The sequence below is a fragment of the Phoenix dactylifera genome, chromosome 2 (genome assembly GCF_051530095.1).
Source record: "Phoenix dactylifera cultivar Ajwa chromosome 2, Ajwa_hap1_PhDact_Kaust_v1.1, whole genome shotgun sequence".
Classification (NCBI taxonomy): domain Eukaryota; kingdom Viridiplantae; phylum Streptophyta; class Magnoliopsida; order Arecales; family Arecaceae; genus Phoenix; species Phoenix dactylifera.
The window spans coordinates 47272228-47292221 of NC_143191.1; the positions used below are offsets into that span (position 1 = coordinate 47272228).

General features: G+C 40.6%; 1 protein-coding gene across 9 annotated transcripts; it reads left to right on the forward strand.

Moving 5' to 3' along the window:
* The first annotated feature begins 132 nt into the window (after positions 1 to 132).
* On the forward strand, positions 133 to 19824 carry LOC103718395 (pentatricopeptide (PPR) repeat-containing protein / CBS domain-containing protein). Of its 9 annotated transcripts, none has more exons than XM_008807192.6 (12): positions 133 to 477; positions 569 to 751; positions 7460 to 7592; positions 9024 to 9118; positions 9290 to 9451; positions 9567 to 9635; positions 11633 to 11768; positions 13107 to 13339; positions 14942 to 15019; positions 15799 to 15867; positions 15953 to 16129; positions 19536 to 19824. In XM_008807192.6, the coding sequence occupies exons 1-12, from the start codon at positions 265 to 267 to the stop codon at positions 19770 to 19772; spliced, it is 1785 nt and encodes a 594-aa protein (XP_008805414.2). In that variant the 5' UTR covers positions 133 to 264; the 3' UTR covers positions 19773 to 19824. The 9 variants fall into 9 exon arrangements, with proteins under 9 accessions (XP_008805414.2, XP_026664784.2, XP_026664785.2 ...); XM_026808983.4 differs by having other exon boundaries at positions 19456 to 19754; XM_026808984.4 differs by lacking the exon at positions 19536 to 19824 and adding an exon at positions 18832 to 19103.
* Positions 19825 to 19994: the final 170 nt, after the last annotated feature.

Genomic DNA, 19994 nt, shown 5'->3' on the forward strand with positions numbered 1-19994 from the left:
AAATAGGGGAAATTATATTCTAAATAATATGCATCATGCGGTGCTGCATGCCGCCAATCACAGTTCCTTAAGCAGTGCGCTACGTAGTGCACGCCATTAGATTTATAGCAACTTACCGAGATTGATCAATTCGCTAAGGGTGAAGTTGTGGTTCTGTCGCCAGCTGTTATCTGCTCCGCATTCCGTTACACCACTATTTATTCGTCGCCGCGCATTTTTTCTCGGTTGATGGGCTTCGGAAGCCGCGATAGAAGGTCATAAGCAATGCCGCTGCTAGGGTTTCGCCCGCGATATTTCCCTCTCCAAGAAGCCCTCTTCCCTCGAAATATCCCGTTCCGAATCCCTCCTTCTCCTTGCTCCTCGTCTCCCCCCACACCTTCTACCTGGCGCCGCCACCTGAGAACCTCCTCCGCTCCTAATCTCCGACGGCTGACGTCGCGGATCGTTAAGCTCACGAGAAGGAGGCAGCTGCATCAGGTTGGGTTTTTTCTTGATGAGAAATCGTTGGTTTCTTGGGGTTTTCTTGATTCTTGGTTGCGGTGGTTGAGTGCTGAGGGTTTTGGTGTAGATCTTTGAGGAAGTGGAGGTTGCGAGGAAGCGGTACGGGAAGCTGAACACCATCGTGATGAATGCCGTTCTGGAAGCGTGTGTGCATTGCGGGGACGTTGATTCGGCTCAACGGATCTTTGAGGAAATGGCCAAGCCGGAGAGCTGCGGTGTTGATAGTGTCTCCTACGGGATCTTGTTGAAGGTACTTCAAGAATTGCAGGTTTCTTTGTTCCTTTTTGGAGTTCTTTGATTAGTAGATTGACTTATATGGGAAATTTTATTGTTGTGATGGATTAATATATTTAGGTTTTTTGGTTTGGAAGTTAGTATTGAACAACCAAAAAGAGAACACTGAGTTTGAGCGGAGGCAAAAAAAATCCCTAACTTTTCAAAGAATTTGGAGGTCACTTTGATGAGATTCTTGTTGGCATACCTATTTGTCCTGTAACAAATTGACTCGATTTCATTTTCTCTAAGAAACTTTTTTCGAGTCTTCAATGAGATTATTGGTTTTTGGCATCTGTCGTGGTTGTTTAGGTTATTTGTGGGATCATGCTTCATTCCTCTGCGGGCACTCAATTCTTGAAAAAATTATGCTCTGATTTGGCCTTTGATGGGTGCACCAGACCCCGACGTGCCCGGAAGCCGAACCCGCGTTACTTGGCATCTATGGACCGTTTCGACGAGGTAGCTGCAACGTTGGAAGCGTGGCCAGCAAGGGGTAACCCAACAACGAAGTTCTCGAAGACGTGCATGGGTTCCGAAGCGGACGCGAGACGAGGGGCGGAGACGCGTGATGGGTCGGATCACACGCGGACGCAGGATGGAAAGCCAGAGGGGCTACGGAGCGATTGTGGGGAAATGGGAGCGATGTGTGATGGCCCGTAGAACGCATCAACGTGGGGAAGAAGGGCGCGGATGGACTCCGAAGCAGCTGGGGATGTGGTAGGGAGTGATGGACGATGGCCCGTCTTGTACGGATGCAGGGGAGTAATTAAGAGAGGAGGGGAGTGAGGGAAAAAGGGATGTCTTTTGTCCTGTTGGTTAGTTTGTATTGGGTTTCTCTCACCCGAAGAGAGAATTGTATCTTGCTATTTTGCATGGCTTATTTTCTCTTTGGAAAGAGCCATTGAATATCATTTCCTTTTCCTTGTCTTCGTTCTCTTCTTCTCTGGTTGGGACCTATCATCGTGGTATCAGAGCGGGAAAATGTCGAATAAGGAAAGGATAGAGCACCTAGAAGCTGAGATGGGCGCGATGCAGGAGGAGCTACGGAGTCTGGAGGCACGAATGGATGGACGTCTGACGGAGGTCCTAGAGGCCATCCGCCACCTTCAGATCTCAGTTCCGCCTCCCACGCCACTCAAACAAACTGTGTCGCCACGAGAAGGCGGCTTCGAACGAAGGGAGGAACTCATCGGAGCCCATCGTCATCCAAGGATGGAGTTTCCACGGTTCACTGGGGATGATCCCATTGTTTGGCTCAATCGAGCTGAACAATACTTTGATGGCCAATGCATTCCAGCCAACCGAAGGGTTTCCACGGCCTCGTTCTATCTAGATGAGGAGGCCAACCACTGGTGGCAGTGGCTACGTCGAACATACCAAGACGAAGGTGTTGTTATTACTTGGAGGGTGTTCGAACGCGAACTGTTGGCTCGGTTCGGAACCAATGAGTACATCAACTTTAACGAGAAGCTCTCTCGTGTCCAACAAAGTGGGACGGTGAGGGAATACCAACAGGAGTTCGAGAAACTGGCCAACCGAGTCAAGGGATGGCCACCGGACGCGCTACTGGGTACTTTTATCGGAGGACTCAAGGAGGAAATTGCCAAGGAGGTACGCATGCGGCAGCCTAGTTCTTTGCGAGAAGCTATCACAGTGGCCCGACTGTGAGAGGAGAGATTGGAGCAGAAACGGAGAGCAGGTCGGAGCACTCCACTGCGGGCAGCCGGAGCTCTGCGACTCCCGAATCCAACTACGTCGGCACCACGGCTTCTCGCCCCGGCGCCGATCCGACGCATTTCATGGGAAGAAATGCAGCAACGACGGGAGCGTGGTCTCTGCTTTAAATGCAATGAGAAGTTTACACCTGGGCACCGGTGCGAGACTTCTCATGTTCACCTGATTGAAGCTGATCCAGTGGAGGATGCGGAAGGAACTAAAGACGGTGAAGCCAACTCCCACAATGAGGATTAGTCCCAAGGAGAGGCATCCCCGAAGATTTCCCTACACGCTCTCTCTGGGTGGAATGGACCCAGAACGATGCGAGTAGTGGCACGCATCCAAGGCCAGCCAATGACGGTACTCATTGACAGCGGCTCAACTCACAACTTTGTGAGTAACCGCATTGCCCAACAACTCCAACTTCCGGTGGAAGCCTCAGAAAAGTTCGGGGTTCGAGTGGTGAATGGGGAAACTCTGCACTGCAAAGAAAGATTTCGACCGGTGGAGGTAGAGCTGCAAGGCAAGAAATTCTGGGTGACTTTTTATACGTTGCCGATTATGGGGCTGGACGCCGTTCTGGGCGTACAGTGGCTCGCCATGCTCGGACCGGTGCTCTGCGACTGGAAGCAATTAACGATGACATTCCAGTGGAACGGAAGAGAGTGCAAGCTGTCTGGGCAGCCTCCCAAACTTGCCCGAGCTCTCAATCCGCAAGGGATGCAACAGGAAATAAATGGGAAGAACCAAATATTTGCCATATTTGTCAAAGACAGGGACAATAATCAAACTGCAGCTGAGGAGAGGAATCCATCAACAGACCTTCAACAGTTGATGAGCCGGTATTCAACACTCTTTGAAGAGCCCCGAAAGATGCCGCCGGAGCGAGAGTTCGTGCACCGCATTCCCTTGCAAGAAGGAACCTCGGCGATCAACGTGCGGCCATACCGGTATGCCTACTATCAGAAGAATGAGATTGAACGACAAGTGAAGGACATGCTGGAGACTGGGATCATCCGAGAAAGCCAAAGTCCCTACTCCTCGCCGGTGCTTCTGGTGAAGAAGAAAGACGGCAGTTGGAGGTTTTGTACGGATTACCGAGCACTCAATGCAGCCACCGTCAAGGACAGATTTTCAATTCCCACCATTGATGACATGCTCGATGAACTTCATGGAGCACGGTATTTCTCTAAGCTTGATCTCAAATCAGGCTACCACCAGATCCGTGTTCACCCTGAAGATGTCCCAAAAACAGCCTTCCGCACCCATAATGGACACTTTGAATACTTAGTTATGCCCTTCGGATTGTGCAATGCCCCGTCCATTTTCCAGGCAGCCATGAACTCTATTTTTCGGAGGTACCTACGTAAGTTCGTCTTAGTTTTCTTCGACGATATCTTGGTATACAGTGCTACATGGGAGTTGCACTTAGTTCATGTGGACACCACCCTCAAGATCCTTGCGGAACATCAGTTTTATCTTAATCCGTCCAAGTGCCTGTTTGGGCGACAACAAGTGGAGTATCTCGGCCACATTGTGTCAGCCGATGGAGTACAGGTAGATGCCACGTAGATCCAAGCTATGCAGAACTGGCCACGACCAACTTCAGTAACGGAGCTCCGGGGTTTTCTTGGATTGACGGGATACTACCGGAAGTTTGTAAAGGAATACGGGATCATCACTGCACCCTTAACAGCCTTACTGAGAAAAGGATAGTACCAGTGGAGCCCTCAAACCGAGCAAGCCTTTCTCCACCTCAAGCAAGCGATGACCACGACACTGGTGCTCGCCATCCTGAATTTTTCAGAGACATTTGTGATAGAAGCGGACGCCTCAGATCAAGGGATTGGAGCGGTTCGTATGCAGAACGGGAGGCCCATCGCTTACATGAGTAAGGCGCTCGGTGTGGCGAAGAAGGGGTGGTCTACTTATGCCAAGGAAATGCTGGCAATCATGGAGGCAATCCGACTATGGCGGCCCTACGTGCTGGGAAGGAAATTCCAAATACACACGGACCAGAAGAGTCTTCGGCATTTTTTAGAGCAGCGGGTCAGTACGCGGAGCAACAGACATGGGTGGCGAAGCTTCTGGGTTACGAATACGAGATCCTATACAAACCCGGGAAAGACAACACAGCCGCTGATGCTCTTTCGCGCAGACACGAAGGAGCTATGCTCAACGCCATCAGCCGACCACTCTTTGATATCTAGGAGGAACTAAGGGCTGCTCACCGTGAAGACCAACATCTGCAACAGAAAATTCAACAACTCAAGGTGGAACCCGACCGCATGAAAAATTACCAAACCAAGGGAGGAATACTCTACTATAAGGACTGGGTGCTGATTCCTTCCGGATCGCCACTAAAAGTGAAACTGATGGAGGAGTTCCATAACACAAAAGTCGGCGGGCATTCAGGCGCTCTAAGAACTTACAAGCGGATTTCTCAAGCCTTTTACTGGGAATCCATGAGGAAGGACATCCAACAATTCGTGGCTGAGTGTGTGGTCTACCAACAACACAAATACGAAGCCCAAGCTCCAGCCGGGCTCCTACAACCTCTAGCTGTACCTGTGCGAGTATGGGAGGATATTTCAATGGACTTCGTCGAAGGCTTACCATGGTCAGGAGGAAAGAATGTGATTTTAGTCGTTGTTGACCGACTCACGAAGTATGCTCATTTCTTGGCCATATCCCATCCGTATACCGCAAGAGGGGTAGCTGAACTTTATGTAAACCAGATTGGACGACTGCAGGGGATGCCAAGATCGATAGTCAGCGATCGGGATCCCGTGTTCATGAGCAACTTCTGGCGTGAGTTATTCAAGCTGCAGGGAACGACACTCAACATGAGTTCAGCCTACCATCCTCAATCCGATGCCAGACGGAGGTCGTTAATAGATGTGTAGAACAATATCTTCGGTGTTTATGCAGTCAATTTCCGAAAACATGGGAGCGAAACTTGGCGTGGGCGGAATACTGGTACAACACCACTTTTCACTCCACTACAGGCATGACCCCCTTCCAAGCAGTTTATGGATGAACCCCACCAACAATCATCAGATACATGGAAGGAAATTCGGCGATTGACGAAGTTGATCGATCACTTGCCAACCGAGACCAACTGTTAAAGGAGCTGAAAAGTAACTTGGAGAGAGCACAAGCTACCATGAAACAACGGGCTGACAAGAAGCGGAGAGATGCTGTGTTCACAGAAGGAGAATGGGTGTTCTTAAAGCTTCCGCCTTACCGACAACATACTATCTTCAGACAAGCACATCAGAAACTTGCCCAAAAGTATTTTGGACCCTATCAAGTGATTAAACGCATAGGGCCGGTGGCTTATCGTCTAGCGCTACCTGAAGGGGCCAAGGTGCATCCTGTGTTTCACGTATCTCTCCTTAAACGAAAAATTGGTGACGAACAAGTTCTTCGTCAGGATCCTCCACCCATCCGAGAAGACGGATGTCCGGTAATGGAACCAGCAGCTATTAGAGACTACCGCTGGGTTAAAAAAGGGGGGAAAATCGTCGAAGAAGTCCTCGTGCAATGGCGAGCGTTACCGGAAGAAGATGCCACTTGGGAAGAATATGACCGGTTGAAACAACAGTATCCGAAAGCAAGCCTTGAGGACAAGGCATTGCCTGAAGGGGGGAGGGATGATGGGTGCACCAGACCCCGACGTGCCCGGAAGCCGAACCCGCGTTACTTGGCATCTATGGACCGTTTCGACGAGGTAGCTACAACGTTGGAAGCGTGGCCAGCAAGGGGTAACCCAACAACGAAGTTCTCGAAGACGTGCATGGGTTCCGAAGCGGACGCGAGACGAGGGGCAGAGACGCGTGATGGGTCGGATCACACGCGGATGCAGGATGGAAAGCCAGAGGGGCTACGGAGCGATCGTGGGGAAATGGGAGCGATGTGTGATGGCCCGTAGAACGCATCGATGTGGGGAAGAAGGGCGCGGATGGACTCCGAAGCAGCTGGGGATGTGGTAGGGAGTGATAGACAATGGCCCGTCTTGTACGGATGCAGGGGAGTAATTAAGAGAGGAGGGGAGTGAGGGAAAAAGGGATGTCTTTTGTCCTGTTGGTTAGTTTGTATTGGGTTTCTCTCACCCGAAGAGAGAATTGTATCTTGCTATTTTGCATGGCTTATTTTCTCTTTGGAAAGGGCCATTGAATATCATTTCCTTTCCCTTGTCTTCGTTCTCTTCTTCTCTGGTTGGGACCTATCAGCCTTCCATGACAGATGGTTATATCATTAAGTATTATTAAAGGCAAATGTTCAGGACTTTAGTTTCTGTTGATATTTACTTTGTGATTTTTCTGTTTCCCTGATAATCCCATTCTTGTAATTGTGCTTGATTTTGACGTCTCTTGCAAATGGTTTCTGGCTCTCTATATATTCATAGTTTTGTAAAGGCCTTAAACATCCTGCTTTGTTGGTGAGCGAAAATTTTGGGTGTGCTGATGAGCACAGTTCTGATAAGATGGATTTGCAGAGTTTTAAAGAGATGGATTTCCCAATGTGCTGGCCGAGATTTGGGATCATGAGTTCTTTGATTTTTTATTATATGATTAATTGAACAGATGAATGTGATATGTTTCAGCTTATTCTCTTTTTGGTCAAGATTTGATATCCACAAGTAATGATTTTGATCCTTTTGGAATGGACCGTTTTTCCTATTTTCTGTTTCTTTTTCAATCATTTCTATCTTCATGCATCCCATGATGTGAAATGCATAATTTCTTCCGCATAAATTTATTATGTATACTTCAAAGTTCTCTCACAATTCTATTATTACCGATGATCATTGACATTGTTGGTTGAAATTTACAAGGTGATTGCTTGTTGACTGCATTAGCAATTTCCTTGTTGATTCGTAAGGGGTGAAATAGTTCAACATCATTAGCATGTCTTGAAGTTTTTCACATTAATGGTATCGAGTGTTTATTGATCTTTGAAGGGTTTGGGAGAGGCACGGAGAGTTGATGAAGCATTTCAAATACTTGAATGTGTAGAGCAAGACTCTGCTACGGGGAGCCCAAAATTGTCGTCAAAACTTATTTTTGGTCTTTTAAGTGCACTGCTTGAGGCAGGTTGGTGTTAGGACATTGTCATTGTTTACTACCATGATTACATTTTAATTTCATAACAACATGGAAGTTACCCCCATGAGGCAATAGAACAATTTCATTTTATGTATATTTGTATTTATGTATGTGTGTGTATGCATGTATGTATGTATATAAATTTTGATTGACAATGGTGATGAAAGGGGATGGTTAGAGTGCTGGTTTGTCATGCTAGAAGTTGCAGGTTCAGATCTTTCATAGATAGATATTTTAGGACTTAGATCACAACCAACAGTTCAAATTTCCATTTTTGAACAACAAACATTAAATTTGGAAGTATGTGTGAAGTACTATCTTTACACCCCATGTAATAGAACCACACCCCGTTTGTATAGGTTTTGGGGCAGGGGGCTTTTTTTTGGTTGGGGTGGGGGTGTAGGGGATTATGAAAACCAAATTTCAGTACTCACATACATTTGTCTGCTAGGATGATAATTATACTAAAACTTTATGATGATTTCATGTGAGAGTATTCTCTGTTTGATATGCCAAAATGAGAACCAGACTGCAAAGACTAATCAGATTATAGTTTTGCTTTCCTTGATATATAAGCACAGACATAAACTCGAAGATTCATGTTGTTGGTCTTAAGATACTTTGAATTTCACATGCAAACAACTTCACTGCACATTACAGCACATTCTTTTATGTAGAAGTCATGGGGATGCTTCAAGCAGGTTGATTAAATGGAGATGCATGCCTATGGTTTTGTTTGATTTGTTTAATTGATGAAAGCTGGGGAACCAAATATGATGAGCCAGCAAACAAATAGTAGGTAGAAGAGAAAAGAGAGCTCTTAAGCAAATTAAGCAAATGGTGTATCGAAATATCAATCATACCACTACTCAAGGCTTCCATATTTATTTTATTACATTTAAAGGGGTAAATTTGAGTTATATTGTTTGGAAACACACTAAAACCTTTTGACTGGATAGAGTTGCGATTCAGCCTTCAATCCAAGAAGATAATAATGATTTTTTTGACTTTGTGTGCCTGTAGATTCCAATTTGAAGTCAAAAACAATGTATGAAATAAATATATAGCAAATCTGATATTAGGATGTGGCAAAAAAAAAAATAAAGAAAGATATAACAATGTTGACATTAGAAAAATAAGTGCATTTACTGGCAGCATATATTTTCCATATGTGTAAATGTGGGGGCTTTTTTCCTATCTTGAAGTGAGTACACGGCATTTGCAATATGTGCTTAACAAAAGAACTCAAATATGGAAATAACTTGTTTAACTATAATAATGCTCTCCTTTTTCATCTTTGAGCATGAATATAAAAATGTTGTGTCTTTTGAAACATTGCAGTTCCATCAGTAACTGGATCTCTGCTGATATGTCTGGTTCCATGCTGTATAAATGGGTTTTTAACTTGCTTAAGTGCAGGAGATATGCGTCGTGCCAATGGTCTTGTTGCACGTTTCCGCCGCGTGCTTCATGAAGATGGTCACTCTGTCGTACTGTACAACTTACTGATGAAGGTTGACTTGCTATGTTGATATTGATGTATTGCCGTTATCCTTGAACTTAAATATCCGGAGTCAAAGCAGTATTACATGCTTTTTGATCTTTTATTTGGATATGCTTTTATACTTCTAATATGCAGTTATATGTATTTAATAATTGGTGACACATTCTAATCTCCCTTTCAGGGGTATGCAAACACTGACTTCCCTCTTGCTGCTTTAACCATTCGAGATGAAATGTTGTGCCAAGGGTTGAAGCCTGATAAGCTGACTTATAATACATTGATTTTTGCATGCATAAGAGATGGAAGAACAGATACTGCAATTCAGTTGCTTGCAGAAATGAAGGTCTCGAGAAAGTATTTAAGAGGCTAGTTTAAAGCTGTTCAAATCAGTTTTCCGATGTCCAAAAAATACACAGAGTTTACACTTTATATGAATAAGTTGTCAATCCTTCTTGCAGGAAGAAGCTGAAAAGGTTAGTTGCTATGAACTCCTTCCAGATGCTGTCACTTACACTACTTTACTTAAGGTATGAAAAGTAATAATTGAGTGCAGTTTGCATATTCCTTCTGTTATTTTTAAAATAATGCATGAATAATAGTAACCAAATAACCATAATTTATTATCCTTGTTTATTTGGAATTTGCATGCATAACATTCTTTCACACACATACTGTTTGTTGCATAAGAAGTCTATTGACATACATCTTAAGACACTCTTTAATCTTTATCATCATATCGCTTGTGTTTCAACAAATTTCAGAGGAGAAAAAAGAAACTCTTGCATGAGGTCTATTAGTTCACCTACTAGCATTTATATGTATGTTTATTATTAAATAGTGCAGAGTGCAGGATCTCCACATCTAAACCTTAAACTCTAAATGTCTAAAATCCCTCCCAATAATTAGGATTTAGACATTTGCAACTGGTTGGCCTGCAAAATTTTTATTATATTCAGGCATTAAGGGTGAGAATGGCATGTGAAACATGGCAAAATTATATTCAATTGTCAAGTGAGCAATCCTTGAGGATCCTACTGATTTTAAGGGTACTAGGCTGCTAGCTTCTCTTGGGCTCTGCTTATGAATATTTGACAGGTGAATGTGTAAATGACCAGTCTTGTAGTAAGGAAATAAACTTGAGTCATCAAAACATTGTATGTTATTGTTGCTTTCCTAATGAAACATGATTGTCAAATAATTATTAGCTCAGTTCCTGTTGCTAAAAAATATACAAGCTCGTCATGGTTGGTTATTAACTGAAAATATTTAGGGTCCATCCTCATGTTCTGCTTTCTTTGTCAGGTTGTTCTATTTAAGAGCTTTATGAGACAAACTTTTAACAAATTATAATGATATAATCTTTTAGTAAAATATAGCTGTGACAAGAAAGAAATAAAAATGATGAAAAATACAAGGGCAGAGAGTAGGAGGGAGGAGAATAAGAGTGAAAGATGGAAATAGATCATGAGAGAACTATGAAGTGATTCAAACATGGATTCGATCAATCTCATTTATTAAAGATATAAGATGACCATGTATCGTGCTTAACATATGACAAGGTTTCCCTTTTGCTCAGTGTCTAAATGAATAAGTTGTTCATCAGCAGCTCGTGTTCAGCTCAATATTCAGCTTGATTTTCACTTGCTTGACTAGGTAATGAGTGGAACACGAGCTGAATGTTTGGGGTCAAGATGTAAACAATCTGAACACAAGCTAAGCCTAGCTAAGTTGTGTTTGGGTCAATATAGCTCGAAATTTAAACTAATAAAATACTATATATATATTAAATTATTACACTGTATAGGGATTAAAATATTTTTATATATAAACAGTTGGATTGTAATTTACTAGACTCAAAGATCTGCTATTAAGACTCACCATTATGATCCTTGGATTTCAATCCAAGGGTCTAAATTGATTAGGGCTCATGATAGACCTGCTCTCATTTTTCCTCTTTCCATTTTAGATGGCATGATCAATCCTTTCCACAACCTTTCCCATTTCTCCGATCAAACCCTCTTTTCTGATCTCCCAAATTCCCAACATTTTCATCCTCTCCTCTTCTAATCCTTAAGGCCTCACACCCAACTATTCCATGGCCTGGATCTCTTAATCGTTCAATTTTAGGCTAGTTGTTCCTTTCCCCGCCTTCCTCTTACTTTGTTGATGGAAATGATGAAGGGTCATGGTTGTTGGGGGTGTTTATCAAGATTCATGGTCGGTGTTGACTCTAATGGTGGTAATTTTCAGTTGAGGACAGAAGTGCTCTTTCTATTCAGAATCCCTACTGCACCTTTTTCCTTCTCCCTCTCCCTCTACCCCTCCCCCTCCTCTAGTAGGGCCTAAATTACATGAGTTAGGTCCATCATAATTGGCATAACATGACAACATGCCCTTTTCTAGTATTTTCCGTATGATTTTATCCTCTGCTGCTTTTTACTTTATTTAAATTACAACTATTTGTAGCAATAGCATCTTCTTCATTTTCTAGTCGCTCCAATGATAAGTTATGGATGTGCTCTAGGGTTTAGGAAACAACAAAGACCTGGTTTCAGTTCTGAAGATTGTGGTGGAGATGAAATCATTGCCTGATCTTGTTATTGATAGAACTGCATATACTGCAATTGTTGATGCATTGCTGGCTTGTGGGTCGACCAAGGGTAATATGTGTAACTTCTTAAGTGTTACCGTTGGCCTCTTTAATAATGATATTTTTTCATTCTTTCTTTTACTATCAAATTTTAACTTAACCATTGCATACATAAATTCAGCTTGTTGAGCTTGATGGTACAAGATATTATTAGTTAATTGTCTAAAATCTATTTTCTGTGATTATGAATGGAATCAGAAATTGTTAGAGTTTGTATAGAAGAGTAAGGCTGTCAGTTTGTTTACAATATACATTATTTGTTTATGTAGATAAATGCATCTATTCCTATAAAGTATGAATACAAGAATTGGAAAGAGGAACTTCAAAGATTACTCAACTTTACAGTTCCATGAACTTGACGACTACTCATGAGATGAATTCATCAACAAAAGGAAATGTTGACTTATAGCAGCCAACAAATAAATAAAGTGATCATTCATCTTAGGAACGACTGACTTGAAACATTAGCATGTCACTGCAACTTGATCATTTACTCAATCAAATTTGTCAACAACAGCCACTTAAACACCAAAGCAGAACTCGATTGAAGCATGAAGGTTTAAACACTAGGAAGCCATAATATGTTTAGCTGTACAAATATTCTCTCAAACATCTAAATCACTATTTAATTCTTTTATTGTTGATTTAACGCTGGAATAGAAACTAAGTGCATAGTTAGATACATAAGATTAAATCTAACATAATGCAATCCACATAACATAGAATATGTTGTATAATTCTCTTATTTCTTCATTAATTTGATAGTTTATAAACTTCTAACTGTTTCTCATAGAAACTATGTAACTTTTTAAATTCTATAAATATTTACTTTAAAATTGAGAGCTTTTAGAAACCATTTAAGTGATTTGGAACCATGTTCTGAAAGCAAAAGCCTGTAATGATATGCCTTCATTTTCAATGCTTAAGAGTAATCCTGTAACCCAACGTCCGCCGTACCGGTACCGGTCGGCGTACCGGTGGCGGCCCGGACCGGTACGAAACCGATCCGTACCGGTCCGAACCGGTGGCGTACCGGTCCGAACCGGTGGCGTACCGATCCGAACCGGTTCCGTACCGGTCCCGTACCGGTCCGGTACCGGTTTTTCAACAATAAACTACCGGTACCGGATTTCACGCTAATCCGGTACCGGTCCCAGGCTGGACCGGTACGGACCGGTATGGCAGACCATGCTGTAACCAGTTGATTGGAAAATGAGAACAACCCCCCCCCCCCAAAAAAAAAAAAAAATTCTCTTCCATTTCCTTTTCTTTGGTGAAGTATTAAATTTTATTAGATTTTATAATGTTCAATTTGGTGAATGGTGCTTCTCTTTCTTTTTCATTGTAGATGCCCTTTGTATATTTGGAGAGATGATAAAGCAGAATGGCAAAAAAAATAATTTGAGACCTAAGCCTCATCTCTATCTTTCAATGATGCGGGCATTTTCTATAAGAGGAGATTTTGACATGGTCAAAAGGCTGCATGTTCACATGTGGTCAGATTCTGTTGGATCAATTTCTCCTTCGGTGCAAGTAGAAGCTGATGAGCTTCTTATGGAGGCAGCAATAAATGATGACCAGGTAGCACCTTTGCTCAATTTGATACCAAACTTATGTATTTTCATTTTAAGGTTCTTAGCAGTTGAAGATGTGTCTCACCTACATAAACTACTCATCAGATTTAATTGGCAAGCTTGATGAATAGTGGCCTTTTTGACGAGGAATGTGGTAGTATGTCTTGTCACGGAAAAATTTTTAAAGCATAAGTTTCAGAAACTATAAAAGATATGATGCACGTTATAAAACAAATTCTGCTGTTCTATATTGTTAATGGCACAATTTGGTCCTTGCTACCGATACAGCTGATTGAACTATTAAGGGGTCAAGTAGGTGTGGATCAAGTTAGCCATAAGTGTAAAACTTGTCCTCTATTTGGGAAAAGGAAAAAAGGAAGAAGAAGAAAAAGATTAAACCACTTTCCTCTATGGTAAAGACTCCATGGTTAAGTCCTGCTGCTTTCTAGACTCTCTGTTACCAACTTTTTGATGAAAATCTACATGGCAAATTTTCAGTATCTCAATGTGATGATTGTATTGCTGGTGGCTCTCTTGCATATTCATTTGATCTTCTAACAGAACATTTGGTCTATCCCAAAAAACAAAAAAGAAAACTTGGAACCTCAGCCTTATGGATTCATTGAGTTACCTAGATCTAACCATTTTCCATCTACGTTAACCTTAGCCTTAAATCCAAAGATGCAATCACTGTTATTCCTGCATCAAATATGGTTCCTCCTTTGTTTCTCTCTCTCTTTCCTTTTCTTTGGTGTGTGTTTATGCCTTCACACATGTGCATGTGTTTGTGCATGCATGCATCAATCATAAATTCCTTGGTTTGAGTTGTATATATACATACGGAACATGTTGGTTAAAACTGGTTATGCCAAAACAAGTAAATTATGTGCATGATTCAGTGTCTATATAGGGACTTGCTCTGGTTGGACTTGGTTATCTATGACCAACAACACTTTTAGTCATAGCCAATAGTTCTTAATTTTACATTCATACCTTGTCAATTTATGATATTCTATGTGCACTCATTTACACTGCTTTTCTTGGTCATTTCTGTGTCCTTTGCATGAAACAGACTTGTTCTTGTCTATATTTTGGACCAAAAGTGACGCCATATAGTGTTGAGGTGCACTCCTGTAGCTACTAATACATGGTGTAACCTCCTTGCATTATGTTATTTCTTTTCCTCGCCATTCTTTCCATTTGTTCATTTATGTTTTAGGATTTCCCTTGTGAATTTATCTTCTTAATGATTTCTAATTTCCTTCTATTATATTCCAATTATTTTTTGCTTTAAAGGATAAAATTTTCCACAATAATACTTAAAAAAATCTGGACTGCTAAGGTCTTCATTTTATCAATTAGGGGAAAAAATCAAGATTGTTTTTGCCATTTTTGTAATTTAAGTCAACTATTGTGCTTTATATGTTTGTCCTATTTCCTACTTGTTGATGCTTGAGTATCTTATATCATTGCTCCATTTTCTAAAGGCTATTATTCTTCATACCTACTTTGTGCCAGAAAATTGGAAATTGTTCTGAATATCTTATTCCATCATTTTTCCCTTTTCTTTCTCTTAGAGGTTACTTACAAGATGGTAAGTTTTCTACAGGTTGATGTTGCTAGACAAATCCTTCATAGAATTATTACCAAAAGGGAAGGGTTCTCTTGGACAACTAGAGGAGGCATGGTATGCATCTAATTCATCCTTTTCATCAAGTTTTTGAGAAATGAGGAAGGTAGTTACTGAAGTTCCTATGGTTTTCTAAAAAATAAAGAAAAATGATCATCAGGTCTATATTTTAACATATGTATTTTCCTTTGACGCATCAACTATATGAATGGCATATCATAAGAATGGTTATTATGTTTTTATAGTTTGTATTTTATGAGGGAAAGATTGGTCAGAGCCCAACCTATTCATCTTATGGTTTGTAAGCTGCAGATAACTCTCTTAGCTTTGGTTCACTATTATTTGGACCCAAAAGTTGGTATGCCATTTTCAAATTTCATCTTTAGATGGACTAGATAATTGTCTGTAAGGTAATTATAGCATGTATTAGTAATAGTTGATTTTATATAATGCAGATTTAATGAAAAACAGGGGACTTTTTTTTACAAAACTCAATTTTAGGTTTATGACCTGTCAGTTTTCCAAAATAAATTTTATGAAAAGGAACCGAACAAGCATTTGCATTAAGATTATTTATTTTAGATTATGGCCAAAGAGCCCCTAAACAACTGATGAATGGCATTGACAGACATAATTGCTTATGACCCCTCTGGACTAATCTTGCAACCAAGTACTTGGTAGTATAGGAAAAGCTAAATATGCAGCAGGAAGACATGTTCTGGGTGAGCACTGCTATGTGTATAAATATGTAGAGCTTTTGTCATGGGAACCCAGCTTAGCTGCACTCATTCTTGTGAGCAATTTCCTACATTAGAAAATATCTGATGTTGTTGCAGGTTGCTATCCGTGTAGAAGCTTTGTCAGGATTCACTAATTCTATACTCAGCCCTTATGTCCTTCCAGAGGTTTTACTCTTTTCATTACTTAAATGGCCTTACATTCTTTCCATTACTGCAGACATAGCTTGTAAGTTTATATCCTGTACTTCAGGTTTCACTGAATGATCCTATTGAGAAGTATATGACAGCATTTGAAGAAGCTGATCCATTACCTGCTAGCTTGAAATTGGACAAAGTTATTATGCGTTTCTTTAAGGATTCTGCTATTCCTGCTATAGATGATTGGGGTAGCTGTGTTGGAATTGTTCACCGTGATGATTGTAAAAAGGTTTGTATCCACTTTCTAGTTTCAGAACCTACTATTGCTTATCATCATATGGTAAATCTAGGTTTGTGTATCATTTTTCTGTTTTATGTAACTGTGAACTTCACTAATTTGCATCTAGCAAATCTTTATCTGCTCTAATTTCTTTGCTTTTCCTTTTTTACTAGTCAAGGCATTGTTTGAGGGAGGAAAGTACCTCTTCATTGATGGCTGAGGATAATGATGGTAAAACTAGTATCGACAGGCATGTTGACTGGCAACTTGTACGGTACAGTTTCAGTCTATACCGTATGAAACCACGATGTATTGGAACCATGGGGAGGGAGAGCCTGAGAGGAAGGAGAGGGAGGGAGAGCCGGAGAGGAAGGAGAGGGAGGGGACTCACTTGGAGGCACGGATTGATCCATAGAGTGGCCGGAGAGATGCCTGGAGGTGTGGGTCCATTGGCCTACCAGCACTGGCCAGTCTCCCTAGTCCGGTAGTTGTAGCTGGGGAAGGATGGGGAGCGGGAGAAAGACAGGAAGGAGGAGGGTGTCAGCAGTAGCGAGTGGAGGGAGAGAGGTGAGGGTTTCGAAGGCCCTGACATGAACCTATCCATGGTCTCTCTCCCCCACAGGCCCAGTGGCAAGCGCTACTTCCTCGACACATCTCATCTTTTGCTTCTTCGCATTCCAGGCCATATTGTAGGCATTCCTCGATCTTGAGGCTTCTGCCTTGCCCCTCCTTGCTTCCTCTTCTATTTTCCTTGCACTCTGGCCATTAGCTTCTCTCCTTGGTCTTTGACTTCACATTCTTGACTAGGGTTTGAGGAAGAGAAAAGGGGGAGAAATCCTAGATTCTTGGCAGAGATTTCTTATCAAAAGAGAGCGAAAGGGGGCGGAGGGCGGAGGGGGATCCACGATTTTTTTTTTTGGGGGGGGGGGGGGGGGGGAGGAGGGACGTTCAAAGGGTTTCAGGGGATGCTGGGGCTTTTTAATGGGCTTTTTGATCGCAACCCAAGGGGCTTTTTGATCGAGCAGATCTCAAATTGGGGAGGGGGGCTTTTTTAATGGGCTTGGCCTATTTACCGAGTCGATAGGGCGAACCGTCCTGGTTCCCCATCAGTTTGGTTTGGTACACCTCGAACTAGGTGGTTTCGGGTGGTATGGCCAATGATGACTAGGTACTTCATATTGAAACCACCCAATACTGGAAACAGTTTATTCTTTGATTTTCTTGGTGAAATCATAATATTTTCGTTGTTAACCATGCTGACAAGTAGAAATTGTGTAAAAACTTTTTCTTCTGATTTCCTCTTATGTAGGAAAAGTTAGGGTACAAGCATAGCTTGATCAAATTTATAACAACTTCAAACAAGTTGGATATAGAAAAATAGAACTTTATACTATCAATGAAATTTAAAGTCTTTTATTTTTGAGTATATAATAACAGTGAAAGTTTAGTTCAACAACCTAGCTTATAGGCCCTATTTGGGGGAGTTGTTGACAATAGAACTTTTGGAAGTAGAGCCATTAGAAGTAGAGCTATTTAAAATAGAGCTTTTATAAAAAGTTGTTTGCTGTTTGGTAACTATATTTCTGAAGTGTTGTGGCACTTTAACATGTGTTTGGTAAGCAAACTGAGAAAGTACTTTTGTATGATAAAATTACTATAAAGGACATTGTATAGTATTATACAACAAAACATAATAAAATATTACATATATTAATACATAAATATATGATAGAGTATAATATTACTATAATGTAATATAATATTATTATAATATAGTAATATAACATTATATACTATAGCATAATAATTTAATATAATATTAAATTATTTAACATAACATATCAATATATTATGATATAATGTAATATAATATTATATTTATAGTATAATACAATAATAAAGGTATAAAATATTATAATTATTAGTGTATATTAACTTTCCATTATATAACATAATATTAAATTATTTAATATAACATATTAATGTATTATGATATAATATAATATAATTTATAGTATAATACAATAATAGGAAACAAGAATATCTTTTCTTGCATGGAAGGGAGTCTGATCCACGGCTGGGCTTCTTTGTTAGGGCTCCAGCATATTTTTAGGTTTATAAAGGGACAAAGTATGTAATTGTTTTATTTTATTATGAGTATTTTGGTCAAAAAAAACAGTTTTTCGATAAAGCTCAAAACAGTTTTTCCACGGCTCCAAAATGGAGCTTTTTTCAAAAAAACTCCAAAATGGAGCTTTTTCCAAAAAGCTGTTTTTAGCTTTCTGCAAAAGCTAAAACAACTTTTTGAAATTTTTACTAAACATCCTTTTTCATCTAAAAGTGTTTTTTGGCCCTCCAAAAGCTCCTCCAAATAGGGCCTTAGTTCTTGGTATAGATGGTGGTCTTCACAAAAATGTTACTTACATTTTCTTGTGTAGGAAGGCAATTATGTTCTCAAAGTTGTGTTCATGATCTTGCAATATGTTAGAGACAATGGGTTTTGCACCACAGGCACAAGGTGTTCTGGGCACTAGCTGGCAAAGAACAGATGTTTGACACATGCTGTGTTGTGTCAATAAAACATAATGGACCTTTTGACTTTAGTACCAAGCCATATCTATGTTCCAAACAGGCATGGTCAATACCTTGTGATATGCAAGATATCGTGCAGACATATATCTATTGCTGCCGCTAGTCTAACATGGTTACAGATTTATTAGGTGCATAAAGCGGGTCACCACGTCGCAACATGTGGAAAAACCTTTGGTCTTAAGCTGTATTACCTGAATCTGTAAGTTGGATATGTGTCAGACTCTTAAATACTAATCACATCCTTCCATCACATGCCTTAGAAATTGATGGAGAGTGGCCTCTGTGACAATGAGTTTGATTCACCATAGTGATGTTGGAAGCAAACTTCTATTATTCTTACAACTTGATTCAATAAATTTTGTGAAATGTCATGTTTCTTGCATCCTTTAGCTAGTTTCGGAGTTTAGATAATAAACTCGTACACCAGATACCCCAAGGAATGATATCATTTATTATTTTAATTGTATAATATTTAAACTTATTAAAACATAGTTTAATTAAATTATTTTGGCCTTGAGTTCCCACAGTTTACAGACTCAGTATTGTAATTTCATAGAATATCTGTCATGCAATTTTTACAACATTTTGAAGACATCCAACCAGCTTGCCATGAATCTGGATGCGTGCTATCATAATTAAGATTACAATTGGGAACTGCTATTTTTCTTGATATTGTATTGTTATGACATAAAAATCTACCTGATTGCCCATATTCAAAGCTATTCCAATTGATATGAAGTCAGGTTTGCGGAGTTTTATTATAGATTGCTGCTGATTCCTATAGTTTTTTGCAAGTGGTGAAAAATTTGAGACATTTTAACAGCTGGACGCACCTCTTTGGACAATGATGAGGGGACCTCCACCTTGCGTAACCACCTCAACATCCATTGGTCGGGTCATCGACCTACTCCTAGATAAGAAATATAAAATGGTAGTAGTTGTAAGAAATAGCAATGTATATGAAACCAGTTACAGCTCGAGTTCAAGGCCTGTAGGAATTTTTACGCTTGAAAAATTGTTCAATATGGCGATGTTTGCATCAGGACCCTTTTTCATGTAGAATATTTTCCAAGCAAAAAAACCCTAGTATGTAATTCCAAGTATGTTGGCCATGGGTTCTTGCATCAGATATGTTGGCATGTATAAAAATGCAGAGATGAATAGCATACAGCGATAGGAGTTACAGGAGAACGTGTGCAGGGTTCGCATGATGATCGTAATGACCTGAAACGTTTCCCGATCATGCAATTGTGACCAATTTTAGAATTTTGGGGTAACAGGA